Source organism: Eurytemora carolleeae, unplaced genomic scaffold (genome assembly GCF_000591075.1).
Source record: "Eurytemora carolleeae unplaced genomic scaffold, Eaff_2.0 scaffold194, whole genome shotgun sequence".
Classification (NCBI taxonomy): domain Eukaryota; kingdom Metazoa; phylum Arthropoda; class Copepoda; order Calanoida; family Temoridae; genus Eurytemora; species Eurytemora carolleeae.
In genome coordinates, this window is record NW_019396489.1 from 114533 (window position 1) to 127092 (window position 12560).

At 30.0% G+C, this 12560-nt stretch overlaps 1 protein-coding gene across 4 annotated transcripts in view; it reads right to left on the bottom strand.

Annotated features, from left to right (window-relative positions):
• Positions 1-8053: 8053 nt before the first annotated feature.
• The window catches only part of LOC111704236 (uncharacterized), a 54663-nt gene continuing 50156 nt past the window's right edge, over positions 8054-12560 (bottom strand). For 3 of the 4 annotated variants that reach the window (XM_023476394.1, XM_023476393.1, XM_023476392.1), the window contains 4 exons: positions 12413-12475; positions 12142-12216; positions 11109-11248; positions 9965-11032 (listed from right to left, as the gene is read on the bottom strand). In XM_023476394.1, the coding sequence (XP_023332162.1) occupies positions 10966-11032; positions 11109-11248; positions 12142-12216; positions 12413-12475 (345 nt within the window). In that variant the 3' untranslated portion in view covers positions 9965-10965. Of the gene's footprint in view, positions 9019-9964; positions 11033-11108; positions 11249-12141; positions 12217-12412; positions 12476-12560 lie in introns of those variants that run through there. The other variant, XR_002765781.1, reaches the window with a different exon arrangement.

Below are 12560 nucleotides of genomic sequence, written 5' to 3' on the forward strand. Positions count from 1 at the left end.
TTTCCTTGTTTTTTATTCAAGATAAATTGTACAGTGAAACCCATAAAACAGTGGGTTAGGAAGACAACTGACTCAAGTCGTCTTCCTATTCTATAATAGGTTCCATTGTTAGAAAACTTTTACATTAAAAAAAAAAATTTTAAGTTACCGTAAATTTATTGAGGTTAAAATATTCCAAAATCTAAAGACATAGTTTTTGAAAAATTATTCCTGAAAGGGGACTTGAAACATTTCTTATTGTGGTTTTTTTGTCGTAAATAAATCCAAATGAGAAAAAATATTTTTTTATTCCTTAGAGTGAACATGTATAAACAAATTAGAGTAAATACAATAAAGTGCAATGTTAAGTCTCTCTACATTAACGCAAACTGATCTGTTCTCCAAGGAATAACTAAGACCATTCTTAGAAACATTACAACTTCGTGGACGAATTAAATGTCGTCATCGGTCTTTGATAGATAATCGATGATAGCTATCTAGGGAAATGAGCGATTTATCTTGGATAGCTAACTAAATATATGCGCTATCTTTCTTTGATAGCCATATAAGGACATGATAATCTTTGATAGCTATCTACTAGGATAAAAGCTATAGATTTCCTATGACATGAGCTATTGATCTTTGATAGCTTTTTAAGGATTTGAGCTACTTTCTGCGATTGCTATCTAAGGACATAAGCTATATCTTTTATTGATATCTAAGTACACGAGCTATCTATCTTTGATAGCTATCTAAAAGGAAGCGAGCTATTTTTCTTGGATAGCTATCTTAATGACATGAGCTATTATCTTTGAAAGTGATCTAAGGAGATGCAAATGAAGGATAGGTTATGATTCCTGAAACATATATAGTTTTGTCCATTATCTAAATGTAGTGAACTTTTTTGTTATTTTAAAATCAATGGGAAAAAATTAAATAAATGTTTTTCGGATAATATCAAATGTATTTTCAAATTTAAATGTATGTAGATAGAATGTTTTGTTTACGTGATTTTTAAGTGAATTTGATGTCAAATTATAATCCTGCATGTGTTCAATAAAAGTTATTATTGACCGGAATAAAAATTTTATAAAATCAAAATGTCGTAACTGCAAGCAAATTAGCTTTTTTTACTCATAGTTCAGACTTTTTCAAACAGTTCGATAACAGATGTTTAAAATCGTAACATTTTTCTCAGGGATAGCCTAATTAGATTGTTAACAGTATTATCCTTTTGCTCTCAAAGTTTCCGTTCATAATATCAATTTTATTAACGGCGTAAAAAAAAGATATTTTAGAAATCTGTACCAGTGCCAGCTGTTACGATAATTAATGTATTAATAGCCAAGTCAAATTCATTCAAGACATTCAAAAACATTCAAACACGTAAAAAAAATAAAAAAAATACTTAATTTTTATTTATGTAGGTTTTGTGCAATTTTAAGTAAAACATTTAACAAAAATGGCCGTTATTTGTAAACCGATAATTTTCAACAACGGCTATTTCAGTTAACGATACATATAAATTAACGAGTTTTGCCGTTCGTTATCGTGATGATTACAAGTCCTACACTCAGTCAATTTGCAAAACCACAAAGATCTTTATTTTCGGAAATTTGTCTAGTGCAGACTGCATATCACTCCATTACGCACCTAAAGCTCGGTTTAGGGCGAATTGGGCGGAAAATTAAAACAAGAGGAGTTATGATGTTTCTAGGTCGTACCGGCAAATTTTGCACAAATTTGATATTGTCATTGATCCTCTCAAACCATAGAATTCGATCAATGAAAGCAAAAAATCCCTTTACTTTGTAAATTATTGGTCGAATTATTTCATATTTCTATTGACAGTCAGCATTTTATTCTGACCAAAGTGTTTATGAAACTTTCGGTTAATATTCCATTTTCTTGCAATCTCTAAATGTTATCACTATATTTGTAGATATGTAATATAATTGTAAATGTTTAATTATTTATGAAATAAAATTTCAGAATTCCATGTTCATTAAAAAGATTTTTTTATTGAAATCTTTCTTACTGTGTTAAAAAAAAATTTTCTTGCTAAATTTGTTTTTGTTTGAAAGCAAATCTTACAGTTAAAAAAGAAATTAAATCTTGCAGTTTTTTCTTCATTATCTTATAAAATTTTTCTTTTTAAAAAACAAAGATTACAATTATTTTGCTTAATGTTAGGCTTCTTAAACATTTATTAACATTCAACTTACTTAAATAACGTTTAATTCAGGGCGCATCGCGCCCATCTTCCTTTTCAATTGTGAACTTTTTCACTTTGTAGAACAAGAACAAAAAAAACAAAAAAAATTCGCGAATTTTTTAAAATATAATGAAAAGCAAATTTTGTTGGAGGCTATTTTTTGAAATTTTCAATATCCGAAAACCTTCACTTTCACGCATTTTAAAAATTTTACAAAAATCATAAACTTTTGTTTACAAATTCTGAGCATCCATAAACCACTGTATTGTATACAAACAATTTACAAATGTGTACACAAGTCAGGATATTTAAATCTGACAGTTTTCAAAAATAAAATTTAAAATCTCATATTTCACCCTGATCCTGGAAGATAATCCCGACAGTTTATAGTTAAATAAAATTAGCACTAAAAATGACTATCAACAACATGCTCAAGGTTGTTAATTAAGGATGGGCTCCAATGTTTGGAAAATGTCGTCTTCATAGCAATGGACAATTGACGCTCAAAATCCTCATATGACGTAACTGATTACTGGTGGAAGATAAAGCGACACCTGACACCATTGCTGGTGAGAAGGGGGAATTGGTGAGGATTTTGAGTGTGCTATAAAGACGACATTTTCCGCTTACAAGAGCGCATCCAAAGTAAGCAACAACCCATGGTTGTGATGGCTATCCCTGTTGATCCGTTATTTAAAAATTCAATACTTTATATAAATATTGACTGAAAGGTTTTCCAAATCTCTAAAGGTTGCTTGAGCCGAGCCGGTACAACTTGTACTTTAGTGAATATGCTTTCAGTAGTAATGTCCAATCTGGGCCACCAAGTGCCAAGTCGACCCCCTACACAATAAGGGTTTCCAGTGATCGAGAACAAAATTGTTTTTTGTAATTCTCAAACTTTTTCGAAAATTTTCGCATTTTTCGTGAGCGAACGAAATGCGAAATTTCGGCGAAACAAGCGAAATTTTTACTCTGGATATTATTCATATCCAAGCAAATTCGAACTAATTCCAAATAAAATGACAGCATAACGTAATTTCAAAAAATTAGAATGCCTGATCAGGATTTAGTGACGGTTTAAAAGTCGTCACTTGCCTTTTATGTTTATTGAGAGACCCTGTATCATAAAGGTAAAATGTAAAATGTAAAATGTAAATTGACGATTACAAATTATGAGCTTCTATAGTCTTCAAAGTATTAGGATGAACTCCAGTCAAAATAAATCTAGATCTGACAACTGACCTATTTCAAGAAAATATTCATTTTTGGACCACTCCATGCGTTATTTTCCTGAGATATTCGAGGCAGTTTCTGTTTTGATGAGTACATTCTTTTTAAACAGGGTTTAAAATATTAAAATATTAATTTTTTCCTTAGACTTCGACAATTCTATATTGCATTCCTTTTTTATTGAGCATTGGCGCCTGATTGTGCTATATTGAAACGCAAAGTTAATCGTTACGTTACGTTAATCGTTCCGTTACGTTAATCGTTACGTTACGTTAATCGTTACGTTACGTTAATCGCTACGTTACGTTAATCGTTACGTTACGTTAATCGTTACGTTACGTTAATCGTTACGTTAATCGTTACGTTAATCGTTACGTTGCGTTACGTTAATCGTTACGTTACGTTAATCGTCGTTACGTTAATCGTTACGTTACGTTAATCGTTACGTTAATCGTTACGTTAATCGTTACGTTGCGTTACGTTAATCGTTACGTTACGTTAATCGTTACGTTAATCGTTACGTTAATCGTTACGCGCAAAATCAGCGCAAAGAAAAAACCTTAGCATGGAAATCCATGCATGAATCTTAATGGTACTCTTCAATCCTGATCCATTATGTAAAAGATATCGTCGGTTTTTCAACTTAAAAAGTGCTTTTCTGGAACAGAAATTTCAAGTTAGCTAGATGGAGAGCCAATTGAAAATACGACAACAATCCCTTTAATGTCGGAAGAATTTTTTAGTTTTTAGTTTTCAGCAAGAATTTTTTCAAATATTTGTAATACCTTATTTACATTTAATTAAAACATTCTATAATTTTGTTATTTCTGATCAAAAATTTTTATTTATATTGAGCACAGTACACCGTATATAAATTTTATGATAAAACCTTTAAATACAGGGTGTCCCAAAAAACATGGGAATTCAGTAACGAATTCGATATCGTCTTTGTTATGAATTAGCATTGTAATATCTAATTTCAAAAATCATAATATTATTATGTCTGCTAGAGTTTATTTTATGAAAGCGATAAATGGGTGTAAAGATGTGTTAAATGTCTCCTCAAGATGAACAGTAATTACGGACAAGTTTAATCTGTTTGTATACTGCAATTTTCTTGTTTCATTAAGTACAACCGTATGCAGTCAAAACATAAACAAACAAAATGTGAACATAGCAGACGAAACTCTTACAGATTACAGCTTTCTCAGTAGGTATCACTTTACTAAATCAAAGAATTATTTAAAAAGACGATATCGAATTCGTCACTGAATTCCCATGTTTATTGGGACACCCTGTATAAAATAAAATATTTATTAGTTTTTCTTCTACAACTATTTTTTGATATTTGCAATGAAAGCTAAACAAGTAAAACACAAAACTGCCATTTTAGTTTGTGTCAAAATAAATTTTCTTCCCTTTAGGGTTTCCACGAAATAGCTAAATCTTTTGCGCAAAATTTGCGGTATTTTCGCGCAAATTTTTTTTTGCGAACTTTTGCGCTATTTTTGCGCATGAATCGTAATGAGTTTTGCGCTATTTTTTTTGTGCAATTTGCGCAAAACCGGAAATATTTTTTGCGAAAGTTGCGCATGAAACGAAATTTTAGTTTTGCGCAATTTTTTTTGCGCAATTTGCGCAAAACCGCAAGTTTTACGCAAAATGAAACTTTTTAGGCAAATTGTCAAAAATTGCTATTCTAAGCTTAGAATTAAACAACTGAAGATTTAATCCATAGATAAAAAAATATTAACATACAAGTATGATAACGATTATACTACACTCAATTGGTTACTTCCAGTTACAAAAAGTTTAAATTAAGGGACCAAAATTAATAAAATAGAAATTAGAGAGTGAAACTTGGCAATATTTTAATCCTATTAAATAATTTCAAGTGACCCTTAAAAGCTTTGCGTAACCAAGTATGAATTATATTCTTAAATTTTTTTTAATCAAATTTCTGAAATCTTTTTAATCTCATATAAAATAATGCAATAAAGTTACCAATGCCTGAAGAATCCACTTTTAGGAAATATGCATGTCCAAAACTAAAATTGTCGAGAAAATTGTGAGATTTGAACTCTTCTTAATTGTCATTGGTCAATTATGTAAAATTGACCAATAGGAAGACATATATTCCAAAACAAGATTTTTCCAGAATTGAATTCTAAGAAACACACACCGTCACCAACCGTTTGATTTTTACGAAATTGCGGAATTGCGGATTTGCGCAAAACTCTTGTTGCGGAATTGCGCAAAACTTGAGTTTCGCAAAAGCGGAATAGGGCAATTTTGCGCGAAATGACTTTTGCGAATGATTGCGCAAATTGCTGTTTTTTCGCGCAAAAGTGATGCGTAAAGAAAGAAAAATTTTGCGTTTCGTTCCGCAAAAATTGCGCAAAAGTTTTGCGAATGGAAACCCTACTTCCCTTTAAGGGACTGTAATTTTGAGTGACCCTTCATGCAAGGATGGCAATGCCTGATTCACAACGGTAACCTTGAAATATCCATGCGCGCTTATATTTTTGAAAACAGGTTATTTTCACTACAAAAGTGGTTTGCGCATTTCAACTGCAGGAAAACACTTTAGAATTAAACACTTTTAAACCAAGAAAATCGACAATATTTTCCACATTATTGACCAGATAAATGGTTCAAGGGTATCGTTGTCAATCAAGCATTGTCATCTTTGCATGGACCAGGTCAATTTCGAAAATAATTCTTAATTTCTGAATTTTGTTTTGAATTTTAATGAAAGGATAATGTAAACTAGGTAAACAGAAAAATTCAAAAAATAAAAATAAAAATAAAAAAAGGGAAGAAAAAAATGTCAGTTCCTTCGGTCCAGTCGTTTGGCCGGCTACAAATATGAATGTCTTGTTTTATCTTATAGAAGAAGAGATAACGCATCATTATCTGTCATTTTTGGCGCTAAAGTTTTAGATTCCACTTTTTGTCGTCTTTTCAAGAAGACTTGCGGCAGTTTTAAAAAATCCTTGTCATAAAGCCGATTTTTGTTATTGACTTGATTAACTCCAGATGCACTTTTAAGAAAGAATTTAGACCTAAAATGTTTTAAATCTGTTTTTTTTTGTACATAATTAATGATAGACCATATTCTTAATGAACCATCAGAAAGATATTTGAATCATTACTTCCACGTTCGTATCTTTTAAAATCGGTGCGTTCCAACAATATTCCTTCAATCAACTTTTAAAGTACAAATCAAATTTAGGAAATCGAAAGATGTTTACCAAAAATATGCTTTAAAAAATTCGTAAATGGGATCACTATTCTTGAAGAACCCTGCATTAAATTTTTCTGAAACGATTTTACAGAAGCAAAAAAGTATTCTACCAGGAATATTAAGACATGTTTATAAAATATATTTTTCACAAAAATCAAAAATGTGCCAATTCTGTAAATTGTTTTGAACTCCGGTTTTCAAGCTTGTTCAATGGATACCCATGATTGTCAAATTTTTCATTTTCGCTACACTAGTGATTTTTTTATCATTAAACCCCATTTGAGGGGAACATTTTTAAATTTTGTGAAAAACGTATTTTATAAACATGCCTTAGAATTCCAAGTGGAATACTATTTTGCTTCTGTGAAATGATTTAAGAAAAGTTTCACTAAATTTCACACCCCTACCCTGCATGTAAGTTTTCTACTGTGAGAACCAGAAAACTCAGGACTAGGAAGACAGCTTTTGGACTCAAAGTATGCCTTTAGATGGTCCATTGAACATGAGACACAGGAATTGTGAAGTCCAGACAGACCCATACTTCAAATACACTCAATTATTGCTTTACAGGGAGTGACCGGCAATGTAAGCTAGGGAGACATTTTTTAGGATTCATTTGAGACATTTTAAACGTTTGAGCGCAAAGTCGACTTTCAAATTCATCCATTTGTGTGGTTACGTTTTGAGAGTCGTTTATTTTTAAATTATTAAATAAGAACGACAAAAATGTAAAAAAATTCTACATTAAACTGTTTAGAAATTTAAGAGCATATTTCTCAATTGAAATTTTCTCTATAAATCAATGTTAGAATCAATTATTTCTTTTTCCTCATTATATTGAATTTCTTATTCTTTAAGAATTTGTTCGCAGATTTCTTCAAATTCTTCAAATGTCGTCTTTTTAACAAAAATTGCAGGAAATTTACAGAAAATGTTTGTTTGACATTACAGCAACCAAGAACAGAATAAGATTACTTATTTTCGATGATAATGGATATTTTATATTTGCTCAACCTGTTCCTAAATAACTAATTAGTTTACGAAGAATTTTGTTACATTTTTCGCTGTCGTTATTGAATAATTTTTTAAAAACCTATTCTCAAATCATCCCTCAAAAATAAACAATCTATGAGGATTTTAAAGATTGAATTTGCGCTCTTGCTGAACAAATATGCACCATAAAAAGGTCTCAAATGATTTCTAAAAAACTTCTCCACAATACTATATTCTCAGTTCAACTACCATACAACACCGGTCACTCCCTTTAATGTCGTCTTCCTAATTCAGGGCTTTCTGGTTTTCACTGTAGGGTTGCTCTTCCATGCTTACCTCTAGAAAATATTCATTCTTTGGATCATTTATTTAATTTTTTTTAACAGATATAATTTAATACAACAAATACATATTTAAACATTTAGAGCTAATAGCAGAGATGACAAAATATTAATTTTTACCCCTAAAACCCCAAAAATATCCAATATCACTTGAAACTAGAAAGTCATAAAATTTACTTGAAAATCTCCATCCTCTGGATGATAGTTTTCGACATTAACAAATCTTTGGTCATTTCTATAATGTTACGATATTTATGTTTACATTGAGATTGTTTAATTACAATAGGAATTGATTTAAACGATAAAGTATTTATAGATATATTTATGACATTATGCCATTATTTGGGACACTTGGCAACATTTCACACAGAATTGCCTGGGGCGGCTAATATAATGCAAATTTGGCGAACAAAGTTTTAAAATCGCGAAACCTCGAGTTTCGAAGTAAACTTTACAATTTGCCGAACTGGGTTTTGACCGAAAAACTGGCAAAGTTTGAACTTCTATTTGGTTTGGTAAACAACTGAATCCATAAATCATAAAATGTTTTTATAAATGACTGAAAAATTGTAAAAGATCAGGATTAGGTGATGGATCAAAGTCTCAATGACAAGAATTTAAATAAAACTATTAGCAATATATTTAATTTGAAAAACCATGTTTAATAAATATATAAAAAATAAATATCACAGAATTAATACACAATTGGTTTTCAAAACCTATCTTTGACCTCACAAGTAGGGGTTCTCCTAAATCTTAAATAAGTTTTAAAAACGGCAAGATGGCTAAAAATGAATTTAAGGGATGGAATGGATAAGACCTTGATGTTTTGGCATACAAAAATCTAGCGCTGTGTACAGTGTACAATAACATACTAAATATGTTCTTATGTTTCATGTAAAATACGTGCATTACGCATATATTTATACAAATATATGCAAATATTTATACTATGATTTCCCATTGTTAGTGAATGACAGAAAGGAGTACGAAGGACTCAAAATCCTGCACTTTTTGATGCACACTGTTTTTTATATATGAATTCTGAATATGCCGTTAACGTAGATTTAAAAAATTAGTTCGTATTATGTACATCGTACATATTAGACACACACCAAATTAGATATAAACTAGATATATAAAGACCAAATTAGAATTAACATTGTTTACAGAATTATCGAAAATTTTGTTAGAAATACTTTTAAAATGTTTTTAAAATCTAATGTGTTAACTTCGAAGTCCTATTTTTATCTGTATCTAATATCCAGTATACATCAACATATATCCAGTATACATCATTATATATATATCCAGTATACATCATTATATATCCAATATACATCATTATATATCCAATATACATCATTATATATATCCAATATACATCATTATATATCCAATATACAGCATTATATATCCAATATACATCATTTTATATTTCCAATATACATCATTATATATCCAATATACAACATTATATATCAAATATACATCATTATATGTCCAGTACACTACAAAGTATATATCTAGTATACATCAACATATATCCAGTAAACGACATTATATATCCAATATACATCATTATATATCCAATATACATCAACATATATTCAATAACCAATATATCTTTATCCAGTATACATCAACATATATCCAGTATACATCATTATATATCCAGTATACATCAACATATATCCAATAACCAATATATTTTTATCCAGTATACATCATTATATATCCAATATACAACACTATTTATCCAATATACATCATCATATATCCAATATACATAATTATATATCCAGTCTAGTATACATCAACATATATCCAATATACATCATCATATATCGAATATCCAATATATCTTTACCCAGTTTACATCTGTCTTTATCAAAACAACCAGGATGCAAACTGTGAAGGCGCTGTTTAAAGAGAGTTGACAAAAAAGTTGGGGGAAATAATGGTTGAAATTTATTTGAATTGTGAATCGTATGGACACTTTTATTTAGAGGGTAAATCTTTCTTTAGTAATGAGTTAATGTTGCCTTTTTAAACCTTTATAACCCACAATTCTTTAAGATTTAAATCAGTTTGCTCACGGCGTATATGTTTCATAGGCTCTTATTTTAAGAAAGAAAAGGTAATAATGGCACACAGGGAATTGAAAGCGTTATATGACAATTTAGAATAAACATTTTCCGCGCTAATTTGCGAAAGATTAGAGATAAAAATTGGAAAAAAAAATGGCAATTTTCAGTCATGTAAAATTTGAGACATCGTCGAATTTTGAAGGTGAAATCAGTCCTTGTAATATTCTTTAAAATTTCATATTTAGCTGTCCTGTAATGGACTTTTGTCAAATGCAATGGAATAAAACATCTAGAGCACATATAATTAAATATATATAACAATTATGTTTGGCGAATCAAACTTTTAATTTTTGGGAAGTTTGGATCAAATTAACAACGGACGAAAAAACAAAACTGGGTTTTAGAAATCTTTTTTTAATGGCTGTAAGAAAATGTATATCATCAAATATTATGCAGAATAAATCTGTTGATAATTTATTTAAACTAAGATAAATAATTGAAGTTAAAATGAAAATGTAAAAAATGATTGTTAAAACAAACCTAGCCTGCTATGGCTTCATTGTTACTTTAACCCAAACAAACTGACTGTGGTATGAAAGAGAGAAGCTTCGAAATTTTGGTAGATTTTTTAGATTCTGTTCCCGCTTTTATCCATTGTTACAGTGTACAGTGTACAGTGTACAGCACAGTGTACAGTGTATAGTGTACAGCACGGTGTACAATGTGCAGTGTACAGCACGGATTGTTTACTCCTTTGTTTAACAGCTACCAATCTGATATAATAGAATTTCTTAGGATTCCTTTGGTATCTTCTGATGTTTACCAATTCTTGGAGTTCATCCCAACATTTTCCAATGGATATTCTTTTTACTGATTGTGGTTTTTCAAGTGGTCAAAGGAATGAATGACGTATTCCAGCCCGTTCATATAGTCCCTAAAAAATAGAATTACACTTTTCAATAAATTAAATGAAGAAAACCAGAGTCTTGAAACTGTTTGTAACTATGTACCTGTATATGTACCAGTCCCTAAGGTTTCTGTAGCTTGAATCCTCAATATCTCGAACATCTTGGCTCATTATCTCTCTCCTAATATCCTCCTCAGGTTCTACACCTCGTTCTAGCATTGCGACCTGAAGCTCACACAATACCTGAACACAATATATCAACACCTGAACACAATACTTCAACACCTTAACACAATATATCAACACCTGAACACAATACTTCAACACCTGAACACGATATATCAACACCTAAACACAATATTTCAACACCTAAACACAATATTTCAACTTCTGAAAACAATATATCAACACCTAAACACAATATATCAACACCTGAACAAAATATTTCAACACTTGAACACAATACTTCAACACCTCAACACGATATATCAACACCTAAACACAATATTTCAACACCTAAACACAATATTTCAACTTCTGAACACAATATATCAACTCCTGAACACAATATATCAACACCTTGACACAGTATATAACCACCTGAACACAATAGATAAAAATCTGAACAAAATATATCAACACCTGAATACAATATATCAACACCTGATTCCTGAATACAATATTTCAACACCTAAGCACAATATATCAACATCAAGACACAATAAATAAACACGCGAACACAATATCTTAACACCTAAACACAATATACAAACAAAATATAAACATTTGAACACCTGAACACTTTTCATATACACTTGAACAGGAGCCAAAATATTTAAAGAAAACATTAAAGTTAAAACATAATGACAAAGTCATTCTTCAGGGAGCATACAGTGGGGGCTATAAAACTATAGAGCAGGAAGAAGAAATTAATCTTATGTAAATTAGATGTTGTAAAACTAGAAAATCAACTTATTAGGGTGAAGTGAATAAATGTTCGCTGCACAATTGCAATCTTTCAGGTTCATTACGCTATTTATAATCACAACTTGATTCTAAAAGTCGTCTTTCTATTTCACAGTTTTATGGGTGTTACTGAAAAATAAAAGAAAAAGTCTTAAAAATCTTATTCTCACCGCTTTAAGCTTGTATTCAGCTTCGTTGAATTCTTGAATAAAGTCTCCATCGTAAACAGCTTGATCAAGTACAACCTTTAAACAAAAATTTAAAAAAAATGTTTTTTATTGATTTTATGCCTTTTCTTAAGTTTTTGTTGTTGTTGAGCATTTTAAAGGGACCAAACACGAAATCTCGTCATTTTTAAAATTTCAGCTTTTTTCACAAAAATAACTTACAAATTAAGATAAGTTTTTTTAAGTTTTGTCCTAAACAATGTTTTTCTTTTACCTGTTCTAGTCCGACAGCTATTTTCTGTAGATAGCTGTACATCTTGGAGAGTGCGTTCTCCATCTAAATATAAATTATCATTATTATTATTATTATCATTATCATTATTATTATTATTATTATTATTATTATTATTATTGTTATTATT